This window comes from Dromiciops gliroides, chromosome 3 (assembly GCF_019393635.1).
Source record: "Dromiciops gliroides isolate mDroGli1 chromosome 3, mDroGli1.pri, whole genome shotgun sequence".
Lineage (NCBI taxonomy): Eukaryota > Metazoa > Chordata > Mammalia > Microbiotheria > Microbiotheriidae > Dromiciops > Dromiciops gliroides.
The window spans coordinates 268,294,901-268,316,821 of NC_057863.1; the positions used below are offsets into that span (position 1 = coordinate 268,294,901).

The 21,921-nt window shown below is 37.5% G+C and overlaps 1 protein-coding gene across 1 annotated transcript in view; it reads left to right on the forward strand.

The window, feature by feature from the left end:
- Nucleotides 1–21,921, forward strand: part of RUNX1 (RUNX family transcription factor 1) — a 361,259-nt gene that overhangs the window by 198,930 nt on the left and 140,408 nt on the right. The window contains exon 3 of the mRNA XM_043990790.1: nucleotides 15,651–15,689. Coding sequence (XP_043846725.1) covers nucleotides 15,651–15,689 — 39 coding nt within the window. The remainder of the gene's footprint in view (nucleotides 1–15,650; nucleotides 15,690–21,921) is intronic.

Here is a 21,921-nt window from a genome sequence, read left to right on the forward strand (position 1 = left end):
CAGTACAACTTTCTACTTCAATTTATACCAGAACTAATTGATTTTACACCTAAGAATTGATTTGTTAACATAGTAGAAGAGACATTCTTTTAGGTATCACAATGGCAAAGACAAAATAGGGAACAATGTTTCCGACTAGTATCACTTTTTTATGCTGTTTTCTTTGAGCAATGAGGTTTTAATTGGGAAATAAAGCTTTCCAGGGGAGTATAATAAACCCCACCTACATCTGAAAAGGTCTGATGCCCAGGAGAAAATAAATTAAGCTTAAAAGTGACTGGAGGCATTTTAAATACTACTCAATTCCATCTCCTGTTCTAGTCTCAATTGGGTTAACTGGAAATCTTAATCCATTTTCATTCTAATTGTGGAGAAGGGGAAGAAAAAGCATTTTAGTAGCTAAATGAAAATTACTAGCCAATATATGCCTGAGGCAAAAAAGAAAAAAGGTGAATTCTCTTGTGAGTTTGGTCAGGGAAGGAAAAAGATGAAACACATATTAAGCATCACTACATGTCATTTTTCAATTTCCCTTTGTTAAATAATGATTTCTTAGGCAGTGAGAGAGTGAAGTGAGAGGAGCTTCTCCCAGGTCTAGTTTAGTATATGTTCATCTACTGTAATATGTGACCCCTGTATGGCTATTCAGTTAAATCATGAACTACGAGCAGTTTGGCATGTCATCTCCCCTGTCTTGGGCTACGTGTTTGATAAGAACAAATGGAGCTGCCACTGGGACCTTAGGTAAAATTATATTTGTGCTTCTATTTGAGCTTTTTATTGTTCAGTTTCTTTCAGAAAACTTGTTGGCTATGAATTTAGGTGATTTTTATATAAAGAAATTTATACCATTTCTATAGAGTTTTGTTTCACTAGATTTTAGATACTTTATAAGCTTTTAAGTAAAGTTACAACTCATTTTTTAAAAATAGTGTCAACTGCTTGAGAGTTGTGCAGATGTTAAGAATACTGAAAATGCTCTTATAAATGAGATTTCCTTACTTATACTTCCTCAAATTACTTGAATTTTCTTTGTGTTAAAAATGTCAGGAAAATGTTTTTGCATTATAGTAGCTTAAGCATCATTGCATTCATTGGTCAGAAGTTCAATCCTACTTCAATTATCAAACATATTATATTTAGGATATTATCTACTCATCTGGTTGTCCTTTATAGTTATATACACATTGTTGTTGTTGTTCAGTCGTTTCAGTCATGTCTAACTCATCATGACCCCATTTGGGGTTTCCTTGGAAAAGATACTGAAGTGATTTATCATTTGCTTTTCTAGCTCATTTTACAGATGGGGATAAAGAAGCAAACCGGGTTAAATGACTTGCCCAGGGTCACACAGATAGCAAGTGTCTATGGCCAGATTTGAAGTCAGGTCTTCATAAATATCAGTCCAGTGTTCTATCCACTATACCACCTAGTTACCCTAGATATATTCATATAGATTCATGTTAAATATTCATTGGAGATTATATACAAATGAGGGAACATCCTTTGAAAATTACTTGAGACATCCTAATTGGTTTAAAAATAAGCCGAAATGTAGTGATAAGAGTACTACCTCTGGAGTCAGAGGAACTGGGTTCAAATATACATGTGTATGTATGTATATATGTACATGTGTGTATATATTCAATTAATGTATGTACATATATACATCCATCCATAGAAAGTGATTACTACTGTAGAAGACTAAACTAGATCCCATAGACCAAACCTACTTCTCCCCCTTCCTGACTTCAGTAATTCTGCAAAAAGATGAAGAGAGTAACTGAAGAATTAGCAATTATACTTTAAAAGTTCACAATCAGGCATATATATATATATATATATACCCATATATATATATATATACCCAGTCTTTAAAAATAATAATGTTCAATTTCTTAAATTATATGGATTTAATTTGACTTTTTTCTTTTATTTGTAATCCATATCTAAATATAGGATAGGAAACAAATGCTATGTAATATATATTCCTCAAAAATATTTTCTGTCATTTTGTAGTGCCCTAATTGTTCTCTTCTTATTTTAAGCACATTTTCCTTTTTACCTTAGGGGGGAAAAGTGAATATTCTAGAATTGATGTCCAAAGCAGAAATTTCTATGGACAGAAGCAGCAGAATTTGCTTCATACTTTAATGCTTGGAAACATTTAAATGTTTCTGTTTAAAATGTTCCTATTTCAGTTATTTCCATAAAGCTCACAAATGAAGAAAATTTGATAATGTGAAAATAGTAGAACCATAGATTTGCAGTTGGAGCTGGTAACTTCTCAGGCTGTCTAATCTGACTCTTACAATTTATAGATAAGGAAACTGAAGCCTTCAGTAAAAGGCTTGCCTAAAGTTATACACGTAACATATCAGAAGCAGAATTTGAATCCAGTTCCTCTGACTCCAGAGGTAGTGCTCTTATCACTACATTTTGGCTTATTTTTAAACCAATTAGGATGTCTCAAATAATTTTCAAAGGATGTTCACTCATTATAAACAGGATTTTAAGTTTCCAGTAAATGTGTGGCATGTTAACTTTTTTAACTAGCAATTTATAAAAATCCCATTCTTGTCTTAAATATATTATACAAATGTTAAAAACTCTGGTGCAAATTCTATTGCATGTATTTTTAATCAGCTAACATTAATAAATATGTCTTTGTCACCTCCTAAAACTGTTGAAATTTTAGTTTAAGCACTCATTCATTGGTTCATGATACAATATGAAAGTTTCATAATTTTGCGGAGTATAATAGTTTCATAAATTCTCAAAAAGGCATGATGATAATTCAAGTTTGTTCACTTTTTTTACCAAATTCTATTGTCCAGTTTTTTTAGCTATTTCCATATAACACAAGGGGAAATGGAGATTTGGCAATTATATAGCTTATTTGATTTTATAAATGACCTAATGAGTTACTGAAGTCCCCTTGTGAACTTACCTTATCCAACTATCTACAGGAACAAGATTAAATGACTGATTACTAATTCTTCATTTATTCTTTTCATACCTTTGCAAAATTCCTAAAGTCAGGAAGTAATAGAAGTCAGGTTTGTTCTATGGTATCTACTTTAGTCTTCTACAGATATGTGTATGTGTATGTATGTACATATGTATGTATATACATGTAATATCCCTGTACATGCACATATATGATGTATAGATAGTAGATATTTACATAGATATGTATATGTATATGTATATGAATTCAGTAACACAGACCTTCTTGGTGTTCAGTGAACAAGATGCTCCATCTCTGGTTCCAGGCAATTTCTCCAATTATCCCCCACATCTGGAATTTTCTCTCTTCTTCTGCTGGCTTACTGGACTTAAGGTAGCTTAAATTCCAGTTAAAATCCCATCTTCTACAGGAAGGCTTTCCCAACAGTCATATGTTTGCCCCCATTAGATTTTGAGCTCCTCAGTGGATAGAGCACCAGCCCTGGAATCAGGAGGACATGAGTTCAAATCTGGCCTCAGACGCTTGACACTTAGTAGCTGTGTGACCCTGGGCAAGTCACTTAACCCCAATTGCCCCATAAAAAAAGAAGATAAATGACTGTGAGCTCCTAGATGACACTGATTGTCTTGTGCCTATTTTTGTATTTTGGTGCTTCAAATAGTGCTTAGAACATAAGTATTGTTGTTGTTTGTCCTTTGTTCTCCAAAAGGACTGTGGCATGCACTGAATTAGATTAAGTGAAGAAGGGCTGGGAAATCACCAGCCTCACTTTCTTCTCCAGAGCCATCTGGGTCCAGTGGCAAGATATGTTATCATATCTTGATAATATCATATCATATATTGACAACTGGAAATAGCTCCAGATATTTAAGGCAACTGGGATTAAGTGACTTGCCCAGGGTCACACAGCTAGTAAATGTCTGAGATGAGATTTGAACTCAGGTCCTCCCAACTTCAGGGTCAGTGCTCTATCCACTGTTCTACCTGGCTGCCCCTTGGAACATAATAGGTACTTAATAAATTTATATTGACTGACTGACTTACTGACTTTGAGCTCTTCTGAAGATAGACAATATCTATATCTATATCTATGTATAAATCTATTTTAATAATAGTAATAATAAAAAGCTTTCAAGCTCAAACTGGTATTAGACAGTAACAATATTTTAAAATAATAAATATTAGTAAATGGTAATCACCTTCATCCTAAAGGAATCTGGCTAAATTCTGACTATTAGTCTGATGTAAATATATTCTTACCTTAGATCAGAATACATGTATATGTGTGTGTGTGTGTGTGTGTGTGTGTGTGTGTGTGTGTGTGTGTGTATAAGTAAAACCTTACTGGTTTGGAGTAACTGGGGTAAAGCTATCAAAATTAGTAAAATGCCTGAGGGGCAGCTAGGTGGCACAGTGTATAGAGCACCAGCCCTGGATTCAGGAGACCTGAGTTCAAATCCGACCTCAGATACTTGATGCTTACTAGCTGTGTGACCCTTGGCAAGTCACTTAACCCCAATTGCCTAACCAAAAAAAAAAAGTCTGAGTCTTGGAATATTAAAGGAATTTATTTCTTGTACTTCTAAGTGGATATAAATATTCAAACTGCTCACAAATCATCACTAAATATGGTTCTTTGGTGACTTGCTTTAATGAATACTAAAATCAATACTTATAAAGTCATCTGAAGTAAAAAATGTGTACATCTCTTAAGTGGCTAAAATGTATAGCTTTCATTCTTTAGTCTGTCTCCAGAAGAATTTAGCAAACACTTTCTCCATAATAACATTAGTTGACATTTTTATAATGCTTTATACTTAATAGCAAACAACCCTCAAATATGTATGAGTGATATTATCCATTTTACAGGTGAGGAAACTGAGGCTCAAAGATATTACATGATTGTGCAAAGGTTAAAGAGATAAGAAGGATCAGAACCAAGTCTCAAAGCCAAGTCTCTGCTAATTACAAGTCCAGAATTCTATTGTACCACACTTCCATAAGTCCTATTCAGGTAAACCTTTAGTCCTAGCATAGACTAAGTTGTCAAAAATTCTAAATGAATGGAACTTGTATTATAGGTGTCAGGTTCTAGAAAAAAATAGCTGCATAGAAGATTCATTTTTTCAATGAGCAAACCAAGGCTTAGGTTTATAGGATCAAAGGATTATAGACTTAGAGTAAGAAGGGACATTTTGTACAATTCCTTCATTTTCAGACAAGGAAAGTAAGGCACAGGCAAGTTAAGTGAATTGCCCAAGGTAACACAGATAACCAGAATTGGGATTTAAACTAAAATATTTTAACTCCAGAGTCAGTATCATTTTGACTGTGCCATGCTCTAGTGATTGAGGAGCCAAGTGAATGTTTTAAGCCATTTTATTACATCTCTTATAGTATGTGATTTGTTTTCTGTACAGGAAATGTAACATTTCAGTAGGTTCTCAATTGATATCTAGTCAAAGTAGCCTTGGAAGTAGAATCATTGGATGGAGCATTAAACTTGACTTCAAAATTTGCTACCTGTACAACCTTGGGCAAATAGATTAACCTCTCTGGTGCACCAGAGAAGACTTAAAGGAAACAACCTCTAAGACGTCTTCTGGATCTTAATCTTATGGCCTCAAAGGAATCTCTTTACCCTGCTTTCGTAAGGGTGTGGCCTTTTCTGATTTTGACACTTGAAGATTGAAAGGGCAAACATGAAAATAAAAAGGAGACTTGTATATGAAAAATACTGAAAAAGCAGCGGCAAAGACAATTCATTTGCCCAGGACAAAGTATACTTCAGAGTTCTGTAAAATAGCTTATTTGAATATGATTGTCCGGAAAAATTGGGAGTTAATAACTAGGTAATTATGAAAACTTTTGTTATTATTTGATAAATGTTAGATATCAAACTTAAAATAGGTAATTTTGTAAGGGAATGCAATATTCCAAATTACAGGGAAGAATGTCATAGGGGCTTTTAAGAACCCACTGGCATCCTGGGATCTGTAGTTCAGAGAGACAAGCATTCCCCTTTCAGCCCTGAGAACAAATGAGGACTATCACAATCTTTGAGGCAAAAGACAAAGAGGGAATGCCTGAGAGTTCTTAAAGTGATACATTCAACCTTTAAGATGTATATATGGGGGGGGGGGGATGCACAGTGGATAAAGCACTGGCCCTGGATTCAGGAGGGCCTGAGTTCAAATCTGATCTCAGACATTTGATACTTATTAGCTGTGTGACCCTGGGCAAGTCACTTAACTCTCACTGCCCCACCCCTCCCCACTAAAAAAGATGTATATATTGAGGAAGGAATGGGGACTTCAAGAACTAATAGCAGCAGGAAGATACCATTTCCAAAGAAAGCCCAGGTCTTAAGAAGCTGATCCAGAAAGCACTAGCAATACAGGGGAAGCTGATGAAAGAAGAAACTAAAAGAAAAAATGAAAAGGGAAGACTGGAAGCAGATGTGAAAGAAGAGCTGAGCTTAGGTAGAAAGGAGAGAGATAGAAGACGGTCATTTGGCATCTAAAGGCATCTCTGAGCAGAAAACGGGCTGAAGCTAGTGGCTGTATGCAATTCTTCCAGTACTGAGGAAATTTCCACCAAAAAGTTCTGATCTTTCCCCAACTTTCCCTTCCCATATCTGTTCAGTAACTGATACTATAATATATTTTGCTTACATCTCTTACCTAATTATTTCCTGATATTTGTTCCAAATATGAAGAGGCCAGAGGATAACTAGAGATAAACAAAAATTTGAATTATGGCTGAGAGCCAAACCACTCTCAGAATGTGAGAAATTTCCTAACTGGGGGCTGTGAACTATTGTGATCATAATAACTTTTGTACTGATATGAAAGAAGAAAAAGACCATATGAACACTAGAGCTTTATATTACCCTTAGGCTACAAAGAAACTTGTTGCAGCTGAATAAACTCCAGATAGTAGAGTAGGAAGAGAGGATCACTACTGTACGACCATTCCCAGTAAAATACACACTTTTGAACATTACAAGACAAAGAGCAGAAAGGATTGAGTACCAGAAAACCTTTCACAATGACACCCATATCTAACATGTTACAACAGGTAGAATGAGGTTTTAGTGATAAATTTAGAGAGATAAACACTGTGAATACTGATTTCTAAACCAGGAAGTGTTGAACAAAGAAAGTACCTCAGTTGTTTTACTTTTTTCTTTTTGCAGGGCAATGAGGGTTAAGTGACTTGCCCAGGGTCACATAGCTAGTAAGTGTCAAGTGTCTGAGGTCAGATTTGAACTCAGGTCCTTGTGAATCCAGGGCTGGTGCTTTATCTACTGAGCCACCTAGCTGCCCCACCTCAGTTGTTTTAAAGAGAGACTATAGTTCTCTGCATTGTCTACAAGAGCTAATTGGGAAGGAGAGACTATAACTCTCTTTATATGTCACCTCCCACCTGGACAGAGGAGAAGAATGGAAAGGATATACTTGGTGGACCAAAAGTCATGAAGGGGTTTCAATATTTAATACCGCCTTTATTTTTTTTTCATTTACAATACCATAGTAGCATTTACAGTACATATAGGAAATGAATTTACATTATGGGTGAAAAATAAAATGTCATAAATGGCAAAAAATAAAGAAAAAATAATTTTCAAAAAGTTATTAAAACATCATGACTTTTGGCCCACCTTGTACTTCTCTACATTGCCACATGATACCTGGGAGGGAGGGTTTCTGCCTTTTCTAAAACAATACAACTACCTCAGCTGAGCCTGAAGTTGGAAAAGCCAAAGATGAGAGCTGCAGTCAAGGAGCAAGAGCAATAGCACAGCTTAATAGTGGCAGTGAAAGAGTCCTATGGTTGACCTGCCCACCTAAGATACCACAACATAGTTGTGGCTCAGCCCATCTTAGCAGCAGAGAGATCCATCAAATATGTACACCCTCCTCATCATGTATTGACCTTTATAAGAATATTCCTGGAGAAGAAAAAGAACATCATTGATAATTAAGTAGCTGAGCAGAGTCTAAGAAAATTATAAAATGGCATTTTTATATTAATTCTGAATAGAGGCCTCTTGATGTGCACTCAAAAAATTACCAACTCAATGTGCAAAAAAATGAATAATAATAATACATCTTAAGCTATGACAATAAAATTAATGGGTTTCCAAATAAGGTGACACTGTAGTCCCCTTAGTACAGGCTTATAGTCCATACTGCAAGAATGGAGATGCCAATTAGGAGTACCAAAGAGTGACTGTCTCTCATTTTCCATAGCTATTTGATGTCAAGATACTGCCCTGTAGGACTTGGAGCAGTAAGGTAGAGGCCAATAGAAACCAAGAGGCAGTTTGGGACTGCACAACAACCCAATGAAGGGCATCAAGTATAATCAGGAAATCTAAAGTACCTGGGATATGTAATATAAGATTTCCATGAGCTAATGGCATCCATACCATTTATAACCTATATTAAGATTTATGTCAAACAAGTGAAACATAGTAAATTATTCCTGAGCTCCAGTCCCACACTGCTAAGCACCTATAAGAAAAAATATATATTTACAACTAGATACACCATAGGCATTTCAAACTCAATGTTTTTTTGTTTTTTATATGACTCATTATGGGGGCAGCTAGGTGGTGCAGTGGATAAAGCATTGGCCCTGGATTCAGGAGGACCTGAGTTCAAATCTGGCTTCAGACACTTGACACTTATTAGGTGTGTGACCCTGGGCAAGTCACTTAACCCTCATTGCCAGAGAGAGAGAGAGAGAGAGAGAGAGAGAGAGAGAGAGAGAGAGAGAACTCATTATCTTTTCCCATAAACCTTCCCCTTTCCCTAACTTTCTTATATCTGCTAAGGTCAAAATCATCTTTGCAATCACCCAGGTTCTCAACATGAATCATTCTTGACTTTTCACTTTCCCTCATTTCTTTAACTAATTGGTTTCTAAGTCTTATCAATACTTGCTACAGAACAGTCCCATTTTTCTTAACTCATATATCTCCAAAGAACTTTTTTTTTTGGTGAGGCAATTGGGGTTAAGTGACTTGCCCAGGGTCACACAGCTAGTAAGTGTGAAGTGTCTGAGGCCAAATTTGAACTCCAGTCTTCCTGACTCCAGGGCCGGTGCTCTATCCACTGAGCCACCTAGCTGCCCCCCCTTCCTGAACTTTTCCTAATGATTAGCACTGTCCAAAATTGGAATGGTTGGTCCAAAATAAAGTAGATGCTTCATTCTTGAAGGTCTTCAAATAAAGGTTGAAATTCTATAGATACTTTGAAGAGTCAGCTCAAATGCTAAGGGATGCTTCATTCACTCACTAGGTTCTCCCACCCCAAGCCCAGAAAAATTATATGTCTTTTATATAAACTTTGACATTATCTGTTTTCCTATTGTTTTCCTTCAATAGAATGTAAGCTTTTTGAAAACAAGAACAATTTTCTTTTTTTTGTTTATATCCTTAGTACCTCACACATAAAATGAACTTAATAAATGTTTGTTCAATTGAACTAAATGGCATTAAATTTGAGGAACCTATCATATTTTTTGCCCTATACCAACCCCCCAATTTTTTAAAGGATTTCATCTTTTAGAGTAAAGAAATATTTAATTAATGTAATGATTCTTGTGTAAAATCTGTGTTTTCAAGGCCTTTTAAAGTATAGTTTTTATTCTCATAGATTATGAATCTCATGGTATATCTGTAACACTCTATTAAAATAGATGTCATATAAAGCATTTTGCTAGTGGAGAAAAGAACAGGAAAAGCTATGGAAATGATATATCAGAGTCACAAGAATCAAATGACAGACCAAGCAATCAGTGGCTGGCAAAATGTTAAGTGGACAAGAAACAATTTATGAGATTAACTTGTGGCTTCAGGTGTGGCTGTGAAAATGCATTAGTGGTGTGGATCCTGGTTAATAGGGCTGTGCAATTCAATTGTTGTTGATTGTTGTTTTGCTTCCATTTCTGATTCAATCAAGAGATGCTTGGGTGAAAATCTGAGCTCTGTCTGCACACATCTAAAAGGGCACACGTACTATTCTGTGAAGATGTGCCGCTTAATTGGCAGTACTCAATTAATTAATCACTGGCTTTATATTAGAGTTTATAATCAATCACTAAAAGACAAGTATCAAATTTGCCATTCAGGGTGAATTGTATTCTGTTATTTAATATTCATAGCAATTTGGAATGTTTCTATCATCCCTCTCATGAAGCTGGTGAATTTTAGAATTACAAGGTTAGAAGGAACCTCTAAAAGTTATCTGGTTCATCCATCTACTTTCCAGAAAGGGCTGCACATAAGCCATCTTAGACTAATTCCATCTACTCATGCAGTGCATTTGAAAAAAAAAAATCAGGGTTCAGCTAAGCAACAAGTTTTCTGGGCACATATATTATTTTTTACTTACATGTGTGTGCATGTTGTTATTTTCAAACTCCCATAAACAGAGAAAGTTTAGTTTGGCCTTTTCCTCCTCAGTCCTCAGCACAGTCAGTATCTATATAATTATCTGTTGAATTGTTTGTCCCTAATGCCTGGAATGCACTAGCTTCTCAGCTAAGCCTCTTGAAATCCCTAACTTCTTTCAGAGTTTAGCTACCTATGGCCTTTCCTAGGCTGCTCAGCTGTTGGCACCACATCATCACCACCAGCAGCAGCACCACCACCACTACAAATCACTGTACATTTACTCTGAACACAGGTAGCTAGGTGGCTCAATGGATAGAAAGCTGGGCCTGGAGTCAGGAAGATCTGAGTTCAAATATTTTCTCAGACACTCAGTGATCCTGGGCAACTCACTTAACCTTTATTTGCCTCAATCCACTGCAGAAGGAAATGGAAAACCACTGCAGTTTCTTTGCCAAGAAAATCCCCTCTAGGGTCACAAAGAGTCAGACAAAACTGAACAATAAACTCTGAACACATTTGTCATTGACTTATATGTGTTCCTGTTGTTTGCCCTAAATTAATGGGAACTCCTTAAGGGTAGGGATGTTTTTGTATTTGTCTTTTCATGCTCAATGCCTAGCAAAGTGTTTGGTATGTAAATGCTTGCTACTAGTAGACTCCGTTGAAGGTGTTTCTCACTCTCCCACTCAACCAGCCAAAATGGCAGGTATGTACATGGCTGTGGTTTTTTTTCTCACAGATGCAAGATGTTTCTCAAGTATCTTCAATAAATTAACATTACATCTTAAGAACCTTCTATGTGTCAGATACTGTGCTAGTCACTGGGTATATCCAAAAAAGAGTGAAACAATCCTTACTCACAAGGAGCTGACATTCTAAATTATGGAGACTACAAATACATATAGAAATATCAACAGTTTAAAGAGAATAAATATAAGTATTTGTACAATAGTTCAGTGCAAGGTAGTTTGTTAGGGAGAATAGTAGTTCTTGGAGATCAGGTAAGTCTGCAGATAGAGAATAATGATTGAGTTACATTTTAAGGAAAGAGGCACTATTAGGGAGAGGAAAGGAGGGAATGTATCCCAGGCATATTGGATGGAAAATGCAGTCATACCTACTGGTGATGGAGTATCATATGTGAGCAGCAGAGAGATTCGTTTGGTTGGGTGGAAGCATGCAGGAAGGAGAGAAGCATCGATTGAATCTGGAAAGATGGGTTGGGGCTGGGTCGAGTAGAGCTTTTAAACCTTAACAGGAAAATGTTGTTGTTTTTTGTCCTTCATTCTTGAAGAGGATCATGACATCAAGGTGATATCATCACTTGCAGTGAATTTGATTTAAATGGCAGAAGCCTGTGCAAGGTCACTATGTGACTTACCCAGGGACACACAGCTAGTAAGTGTGTCCAAGGTGAGATTTGAACTCTGGTCCTCCCAACTTCAAAGCCAGTGCTCTATCAACTGCTCAACCAAGTTGCCCCTACCTGAGAAATGTATATTTTTATCCTAGAAGTGATGGGAAGCCACTGGCATTTATTGAGTAAGGCAGTGACACAATCAGTTGTGAGCTTAAGGAAAATCATTTTGGCATCTAGATGGAGGACTGATTAGAGTGGAGAGACACTTGAATTTCTGAGGCCAATTGTTACAATAATTTAGGTAATCAGTCATAAAGGCCTGAATTAAGGTATTGGCTCTGTGAGTAGAGAGAAGCAGTTGGCTGAGCAAGATGGTATGAAGGTGGAAACAAAAAGATTTGGCAACTCATTGGATATGTAGGGTGAAGGAGAGTGAACTGTCTGTCATTTTGAAGCTGAAAACCTGGGGTGACCAGAAGGCTGGTTGGTGCATTAGACAGAAATAGGGAAGTATGGCAAACAGCTGGTTTAGGGTAGGCACATGTGGTATATTTACTTATTTTTGTGTGCAGGCTGTATATCTCCATCTCAAATTTTTATATGGACTATTTGTGTCCGACCTGGAGCAGAGCTTTCTGAGCTCATATTGATCTGATCAGCCACAGTTAGACACACTGTACATTGAGCCTGAATATATTGTCATATTTTGGTCCTTTTCAAGTAAGGACAAGAATATACAAATGAATGCGACTTTCCAGGTAGAATGCAAACTTCTATGAACAGAGAAAGTTTAGACTGGTCTGTGCAATCGAGCACAGTATCTCTATACGTATCCATCAAATATTATGTCTCCTATGCCTGGAATGCACTGCCTTCTCAGCTAAGTCTCTCAAAATCCTTAACTTATTTCAGAACTCAGCTCCCTAGAGGGGCAGCTAGGTGGCTAAAGCACCAGCCCTGGATTCAGGAGGACCTGAGTTCAAATCCAGCCTCACACATTTAACACCTACTAGCTCTGTGACCCTGGGCAAGTCACTTAACCCCCATTGCCCTGCCAAAAAAAAAAAAAAAGAATTCAGCTATCTGTGGCTTTTCCTAGGTCCCTCAGCTTCTAGCACTGCATCACCACCATCAATTACCATGCATTTACCTTGAACATATTTGTTATATACTTATATGTGTATATCTTGCATACAGATATAAGAAGCAATAAGAAATATTTTTATTGGATATTATATATAAATTAAGATAGCAGAGTCAATTTCCCAATATTCTATGGACTAAAATGACCAAATTGGCTTTAACTAGGTTTCATCTACCAAACTCTTTGAGGGCCCAGTTTTTGAAAGTCTTCTCCAGAGCTTCAGAATCTGACCAAGTTGATTTTCCAAGTATAACTTTTTTTTTTTTTTTTTGGTGAGGCAATCGGGGTCAAGTGACTTGCCCAGGGTCACACAGCTAGTAAGTGTTAAGTGTCTGAGGCCAGATTTGAACTCAAGTACTCCTGAATCCAGGGCTGGTGCTCTATCCACTGCACCACCTAGCTGCCTCCCAAGTATAACTTTTCACTAAAAAAATAGCATGTAAATGTTTTACTTTATAATGGTTATAAAGAGGCCATTGTAGTAAAGGACTGTATGGTTATTACCTGATTCATACCATAAGGCTACATAGGGGGAAGATGAGAAATCCAAGACAGGATACCTACTTTAGAAAGTCTAAAAAAGGTCTAATGAAAGGACACAGTATTGTAGGCATTTTCCTCCTCAAATAGAAATATGTTCACTGAGTGTGCATTATAAACATCTAAGGTAACAGGCTTTTTTGGTGGCAAAGTATGTAAGAGCTTGATTCTTAGATTCTATTTTCTCTGCCTTTTCTTTGTGTAAATCACTTAGAATCTCCAAGTCTGTTACTTATCCTCCCAATTAAGAGTACCTTTTAATCTCTAAGTGTTTTCTATACTAACACAAAATTACCTATACAGGGAAAACGTATCATAGATTTTGCTAAATTATCACAATTGACATATTTCTTCCTCTGTGTTGTGCTTTTAAAAAAAAAGTCATGAAAATTTGGGATTTGTGTGTGCTTTTGTAAAGTAGCTTAGAATCACAGAACTATTATCTCTGCTCAGTTAAGTCCTTGCTTTTCAACAATGCTCCCATTATTTTTTAAACTATTGTACATCCCTGCATTTCTCATGTTGTCACCTGGTGGTGACGGAAGGAGTGGGGGTGGGGGATTTTCCTGAGCTGATCCTTACAGTGTCAGTACTTCTTAATTACATTTCAGTTGTCTAGTCAAATTTAATGTTTCAGACTTTCTTTCTGTACTGAACTTATTATCTGAATTCAGTATCCATCTGTTATTTCTTATCTTATTATTCTTAATGAGTAAGAATAATTCTTTGGCTCCACCTCCCTCCCTTTTTTCTTTATAACCTCTTTTTATGTGCTACAAACCACAATCTTGCCCCTTTTAACATGCTTTTATCTATCCATATTTAATTCCTTCTATCTTTCATTATAGGTCACTCCTTCATTTGAGCTGTTTACTCTTTCTAGTCACAATGAAATGAATCTTATTCCATTTCTTAGGTAAATCAGTCCGTGAAAAACTGAAATAATTCCCTCTTAGTAGTAATGTCTTAGTAATCATAATAGCAATATTTCTATTTATTCATCCAATATGCACCTCATTTAAAAACATTACTAATTTTGATGTAAAATTTTGGTGGCATTGAAAAGTTTTAAAAATATAACTTATGTGTCACATATTTGTATCAAATTTTAGGGCAAAAAATATCGAGATGCTCACTTTTACCACCTCTCAGATGTGGGATTTTCAATATAAATAAACTTTTATGTGTTGCATTACAGTATTTAACCTGAAAAGTAATTGAAAATTCATAATATTGCATATGTCAATAACCAAATGAAAGAAAATGAGCTTTTAAACTACTTTGCTTGATATATTTGCCTAAAATTGTTCAACTAGTGCCTTCTTTTTAACTCTTCCATCAAATACAATTTGAAATTTCTGTTTCAAAAATAGTAGCTATGCAGAAAAATTGCTTCCAAATAGAATGTTTTATAACATTAATTGTATTAGAGAGAGACAATTTTCAAATAGTCTAATAGAAAGTGGTTACAGGTCCAGTGGTTTTTTCCCTCTAGCAAAAGAGAGGAAGAAAAAGAAAGCAAAAAGGAGCAATATTTCTAAACAGTCACTCTCATCTGTGAACAAGTAAATGACCATAAGATCTATGAATATGTTTCTCTTTGAAGACTTATTTAAGGGCTTGCATGTTGCTTTATTTTAAAGGACACTAACATTTTTATTACATCCATCTGATGATGAATATCTACCAAGCATCCTTACCAAGCTGCTTGTATTATATTGATATTTAAATTTAATTTTAACTATAAACTCACTGGTTCTTAGGGTACTAAAGGTTTGATCATATTGCATGAATTTAAAATACAAATAATTTTCTTGAATTATATAAAGATTACTGGACAAATAATTCCAGAAAAATTACTGGAGAAATAAGTCAATAAAAAGATAAAAATTCAGTAGTGGCTTATAATGCAAGACACTGTCCTCAAGCACGCATAATTGTGTGCATGTGTGCATCCACTTTTATTCAGTGTGTCGCTAATGTTTTAAAGAGACGCCATTGCCAAAAATCACACAATATGTGTTGTACAAAAGCAGCATGTGTTAAAAATTCTAAGAAGTTGGACTTTGGGGTAAAAATAAAATAAAAGTAACATCTTTAAAGATAAAGCAATATCCATTGGACAGAAAATCCAACCATCAGCAAATAAAACCAAATATCAGCAAAGTCAGTAGCAGCTTTCATTTTATTCAGATAACTTATTTATTTCACTAATTTCTTTTTTTTTCAGAGTGTGTGCATGGAATGAATCCTCCTAGAGACTTTCATGGTATGGAACATGGCAGTTATTCATATCTGATATCCATTTGAGCATTTGTATGTACATGAATGCATCATACAGATACATGTATAACATCTTTAGATATAAAAAATAAAAGCAAGTCAATTAATTAAACAATTAAAGCAGGCTTTTTTGCTGATTCAAATGTTTTTAAACAGCTCTCCATATGAGTGGCATGCCATATAAAACATTCAAATGAAACTTAAATAATACCTTTCTATTTGTAGCATTTACAACATCTGCATTCTACTATTATTAAGTGACTCTTTGGAGGAATGCTGTCTAATATAAAGCTTGGCTTCTGTTAGAACACATTTTATTACCTATTGTAACAATTTAAATATATATATATATATATATTTATAATATAAATATATATATATACATATTGCCAGCTAAGCAATACAAAATTTTAATAAGGATAGAATGTTTACTCAGCCTTCTTAAATTAAAAGGATATATTTTTTATTTCAAAATTTGCTACTTATTATGTACACAATTGACTTAATGAGGGGTACTCAATAAAATTAATGCATACTGACCACAATATACCTGAATATTTGAATTAAGAAAAGAGACACTGGAGTAAATTGTAAAATCCCATAATGAAATTATTTTTTAAAAGTGAACTCTCTTTAAAACACTCCTGAGAGAAGCATGTATTTTAATATTCAAAACCAAACAATTACTATATTTAAATTTATGTCTGTAGACTTTGTGTCATCATACCTTTATATTATTACACTTGATTCGAATCTTCTTACTTGTGCACTGACCATCCACCACTAAGCTATAATAAAATGAATTTAATTAATTCTGGAACTAGAATAAAATATTTTAAAGCAATTTATACTCAAATTGACAGAAACAGAGAAAGGCAAAAAAAAACCCAGCAATTTTAAACTGAGGCTAATAGGGAAATTTTATCTTCCCTGCATGCATGATTTCTTCTTGGAAAATTTCCTCAAAAGCAGATTTAAATACTTTTAGTCTTAGCTGGATACTTACATTATATTATAAAGGACACGAATAATCTTTATAGCATTCAATTGAAATGCTTATTCCTTCTATCCAGACGCATACAGCTTATTACAGAGTAGGGCAAGATTCATTTTACCATATTACTAGCCTTTTAATTTTTTTTTCTTTCTGTAGCAAACTTGAAAACAGTTGTGATACTAAAAGATGCTTACGGGGTTATGTATTTTCCTGATTTTTAAGGCACTTGATATAAATTTTAAAATTTCAAAGGAAGGTATGGAGTCTTTTCAGTCAGATTTTGTGTGTGTTTGGGGGGAGGTCTTTTTGAAAGGGGGGAAGATCATCTTGTATTATCCCCTCCCCCATTTTCTTTCTTAAAGAGAGTGAGGAAAGGAATTGCATGCTGTTGAGGTGTTCTCCCCATACCTTTCCCCCCCAATTCGAAGGATATCATTGTTTGTGATGTTGCATTACTGAAATTTCTGTGTAGTTTAGTAAACCAAGCAACCCTTGGGTTTCCAGTAACTTCCAAATCAGTTCATGATAACTTGCTTTCTATTCACTTTCAGCTCACAGAAGAGAAATTATTAGCAGTTTTCCAGGTTTGCTCAGCGAATTATATAAAAGGAGCAGGTCCTGAAGAACAGAAATTCAAAATTTTCCAACAGAAAACAAATGAGCAAAGACTTTCATTGTTATTGTTATTCTATTTATTTGTTCTACCTTAAAAAAAATCTTCCAAGGTCACAGGTTCGCTATTATCAGTTGAAATCATAAACTCAATCACTAAAATACATGTGCAGTATGTGCAGCCATGTAATTATCAAACTTTCCTTTAAAAGAGATGAGTATGACTTCTGTAGCCTAGTAGACAACTATTGATTGCTTCAAGAGTACCTTCTTTTTGATTACATCTTTTCTAGCACACCATCGTGGGGCTCCGAAGATCCGCTAGCACACGTTGGCCCCGACGAAATGCATTTAAGAAGATTCAAGCATCCAGGAGTCAGGAGTTCATGTCTACCACTCCAAGACTATAACTATTCCTAAAATCAATTTTTGGATTTAATTATATGTTCAAAGCGAAATTTGCACAAGAGCCCAGTATAGTTGAATACTGGGCGTCATTTAAGTAGCAGCGATACACATTTTGCCTGTCTGGGAACAAATCTACTAAAGAGGTTTTAGTGTTTTGTAAAGGGTGCGATGGGATGGCACATAGAAATCAGATAGCGTGATCGCCTTTCGCACAACTGAGACCTGAGAAAGTATTTTGGTATTTGTGAAGGGGAAAGAAAAAGGAGTTTTTAGTCTGTGTGTGTTTGTGTGAGTTTAACTCATTGTCATCGGGAGCAACAAAGGAGTCTCTTGCGGGTGAAGGACTGCACTTGATTTCCTTAAGGTTAGCTAGAAATTGATCTTTCTCAAAAACACAAGTGTTGACCTTTTCTTCCGGTCCAATTTATTTTATAAAGCATATCAGTACTAGTTCTCCAGGATTGTCCCCAGGCCAGTAATTAAGAAGTTTCTCGACTTGTAGAGAAATGGGGAAGAGCTAAGGTAAAAGAAGAGGAGGAAGAAAGGGCTCAGGCCAAGCTGGGGATGGAGTCATCAGAACTAGTGGCAATGGCTCGCCTTATGCCCCTCCCCCTCTCACCAAGATAGTTCCGAAGATGGTTTGAGCTGAAGCTACTGTGCTGGAATCAATGGCACAACCCGAGGAGAGCCTACTGGATGGAGAGAAAAAAGGAATACAAGAACAAGGGCCTTCGCCAACAGATACGAATGAACATCCCCAATTTAACTTTGAAACATCTGGTGTGAGGAGGAGGCAAAGTTCCCTGGCACTGGTCTGCTCGAACTCCGTTCCTACCAAGCCATATTTCCAACCAGGTTGGGAGCGAAGGAAGGGAAACAAAGTATCATACCTATAGACATCTACTCTAAAATGTTGTTAATAGCCCTGGGTTAAACTGTATGTATTTATTCTCTCTGCTTGCCGCCGCGCCTTAGCTTGGAGGGAGTGGGCAACCGGGGAGCAATCTGAGGCTGTCAGTGCACAGAAAGTTTTCTCGGCTAGGAATCGGGGGCCTAAGAGGATGCGTAGTTGAAGTGGTTGGCTTGGACAGGCAATCATGCTGTAACTAAAATACTTAACGCTTCGCGATCCAGTCTAGGAAAACAGTGAAAGGGCCCTATGTGCAGGGCTAGCGGTGCCCTCTAGTGGCCACACTTTATTGTGCCGGCGGCGGTTGGCTGCTGAAGCTGGGAGGGGACACTCCCAGGCGGTATCAACTACCAGCCCAGCAGTAGCCGCTGGGTTTTGTTGCGCCTCTTTTGGGACTAGTATTCTGGCTACGCTCGCCTGCGGTCAGGGGGTGCGTGTAGTGACTGGGGGGGGGGGTAGGAGAAGAAAAGGGATAACCACCCAAGAAACCAAGGAGAAAACGTTTTCTCTCACCGCCCCTCCACCCCCATCCTATCTGCACCCAATCCCAGTCCTTCTCTATACTATACTTCTGTCTCCTCCACATTAATGCAGCCGCTAGGGAGAAGGAAAGACTTCGGGTGCCATGCAGAGTCTCTGGCCGAGAAGTCCTCTCCTCTGCCTGCCCCCACTCGCCTTCCGTTCCTCGAGCTCCTGCTTCCCAGCTAAGGGTTTCACTGTCCCCCTGCCCCGGGCTAGGCAGAAGGGGAGGTGCGAGTTAGGTGCCAGACCCGTGGAGGAGGAGATGAGTGATGGGTCTGCCCGGAAGTTCCCAGGAGGGAAACCGACCAGGGGCTTGGAGAGAGCTTGGGGCGGTTGGAGGTTTGAACAAGGGAAGTTCCTGGATCCAGTAGGTTTTTGTTAGGTGGTCAACTAGAAAAAGAAGCGGGAGAGGGAGTGGGGGGAGGAGGGAAGAATCTGAGGCTTAAGCTAGAGGGACTGGAGCTGAGATGGCTCTGGCCAGGGTCAGGGTAACAGACACCGCACTGCAAGAAACCAGAGTGCTTCCTTTCGAGCACCCTTCCCGTTGAATACAGGAGAGTAAATAGAAAAGGTATATTTTTTAGGGGAGTGGGAAATTACCTCTCATTAGTCTCTCCCACCACACCAACACACATGCATATTTTTCTAAAGCTTAGAATACGTCGGGGCAAGTTATTACCGACTCTGACACAATTTGAAAGGGGGTGGGGATGGGGGTGGGGTAAACGACTCAACCGCAATTAGAAGAAAACAACAACAAAGATCCCAGGTTGTAATTGTCTGGATCCCTTAAATGAATCAGCACCAATTTTCTGCAACCTCAAAACAAAACACATGGGCATGCACAACTCCCGCTAACCTCCACCCTGCCCTGGTCCTGAATCATTCTTCCCCACGGCCAGGACCTGGAGAGGTCGGTGAGCCCGAGGAGTAGGCTTGCGGCTTCGTGTGGGCTCTGAGGGAAAACTTGATGACCTCGCTGAGATTTCCAGACAATTATCCCGACACACTCAGCACCAGCTCCATCTGCACAGAGCTCCAAACCCTGCTTGTACCCCCTTCCTTTGCAAATTGTATAACAGACTGGAAAGCTTGCATAAGTCCTCCCTAGACCAGGAACCCCTTTCTCTTCCTTCACAGGCTGCCAGCTGTATATACTACAGCTACTCCCGTGTAGCCCCTTAGCAGCACTGAAAGGAAACGGGGGCATTTGCAAAGCAAGAACATCAGGGCCGGGCCTCAGGAAATGTGGTCGGTGGGTGGTAAGGTTCCAATCCCAGCCATAACAAGTGGGTGACTGTGTCTATGTGTTGTGGTGGCCCTGGCATCCCATTGACACATAGGCTCCTTGCTCAGTACAGTAGCGGCAGCGGCTGAATCAACTGGCCAATTCCAGGAGCCAGTGGACTTGAGCCGCGCCCTGGCTTGAACCGGAAAGATTGCTGATTGGTCAGCTTCCTCCCCCTATGCAAATGAGCTGAGGGAATGGCATTCCTCCGAACTCTCTTACAGTAAAAGCACATTCATTTCCAGTCAATCTCATTCATAGAGCCAGAAGGCGCAGGCTGGACCGGGCTTTTCTCAAGACGCAATCTGAGCAAACAAACATCTCACAGAAGGTCATAACGCTGCACTTTCAGTGAGCTTGTAGACAGCTCTATCCAGCTGACTCCCGTGAACCCGTGAAGAATTTCAAGATTTATTTTTCCCTGCCCTGCATTGGTGTTTTTGCTTTTATTTTTTCCCCCCACTTTTTAATGAGCTGTATTTTTGGCTGGATGCTTTAACGTCTATCCTGGCTACGAACTTTTTTTGTTTCTCTTTCCTTTGACAACTGCTCTCTCGCTCTCTTTCTCTCTCTCTCTGCGGAAGCAAGTGTGCCTCCCTTCAAATAGAAACGTTAGTGTGTGTGTGTGTGTGTGTGTGTGTGTGTGTGTGTGTGTGTTTGTGTGTATGTGTGTGTGTGTGTGTGTGTGTTTTAAACCAGAACTGCAGCATCTGCATTGATCTGTTGGTTGAGTCTGATTCAGAAAGGAGTTACACCTGCTGGGTTATACATAATATATATTATGTATATAGATATGTATATATACATATGTGTATGTATACGTATACATATTTCTGTGTAGTTAAACAGTCCTGCTGTGGCTGAATTTGAGGAAGATTGGTTTAAGTATTGCAAAAGTTGGCTGATGCAGAATATTAGTTGGCTTCTGAAAAGGGAGAGTGCATGTGTTTCTGAGTGCTCTTTCGAACACTATAAAACCACAGAGGAACCCACAAGTTTAACCAACACCCCCAAACCCAAGTTCTCAGATGTGGAGTTTTGTTTTGTTTTAGCCTGAGAGTTCGTCATCTACTGGAACTTTTCTAAAACTTGAGAGAGCAAGAAAAAAAATAATCTTTTAAAAACTGAATTGTCTACAATGAGCATTTTGCAAGATTATATCAAGAGATCATGACAAGTACTCCTAGACCAACACAGATCCAACTACTGAAGCTGATTTTCAAGGCTACTTAAAAAAAAAAAAACAACAACCCTGCATAGAACATTAATGGATTTCTGTTGTGTTTAAATTCTCTAAAGATTATATTGTAAATATTTGATGAAGTACAGTATATATGTGTGTGTATAGTGCACATACATTGTTAGCTTGACCTTTGGAAATTACAACTCGTCTTTGTGGATTGAAGACGATTTTATATTTTAAAACTGGCTGTACATGGAAGGCACTAATGTATTTTGTGTTCTATTGGGACTTTAGAAAA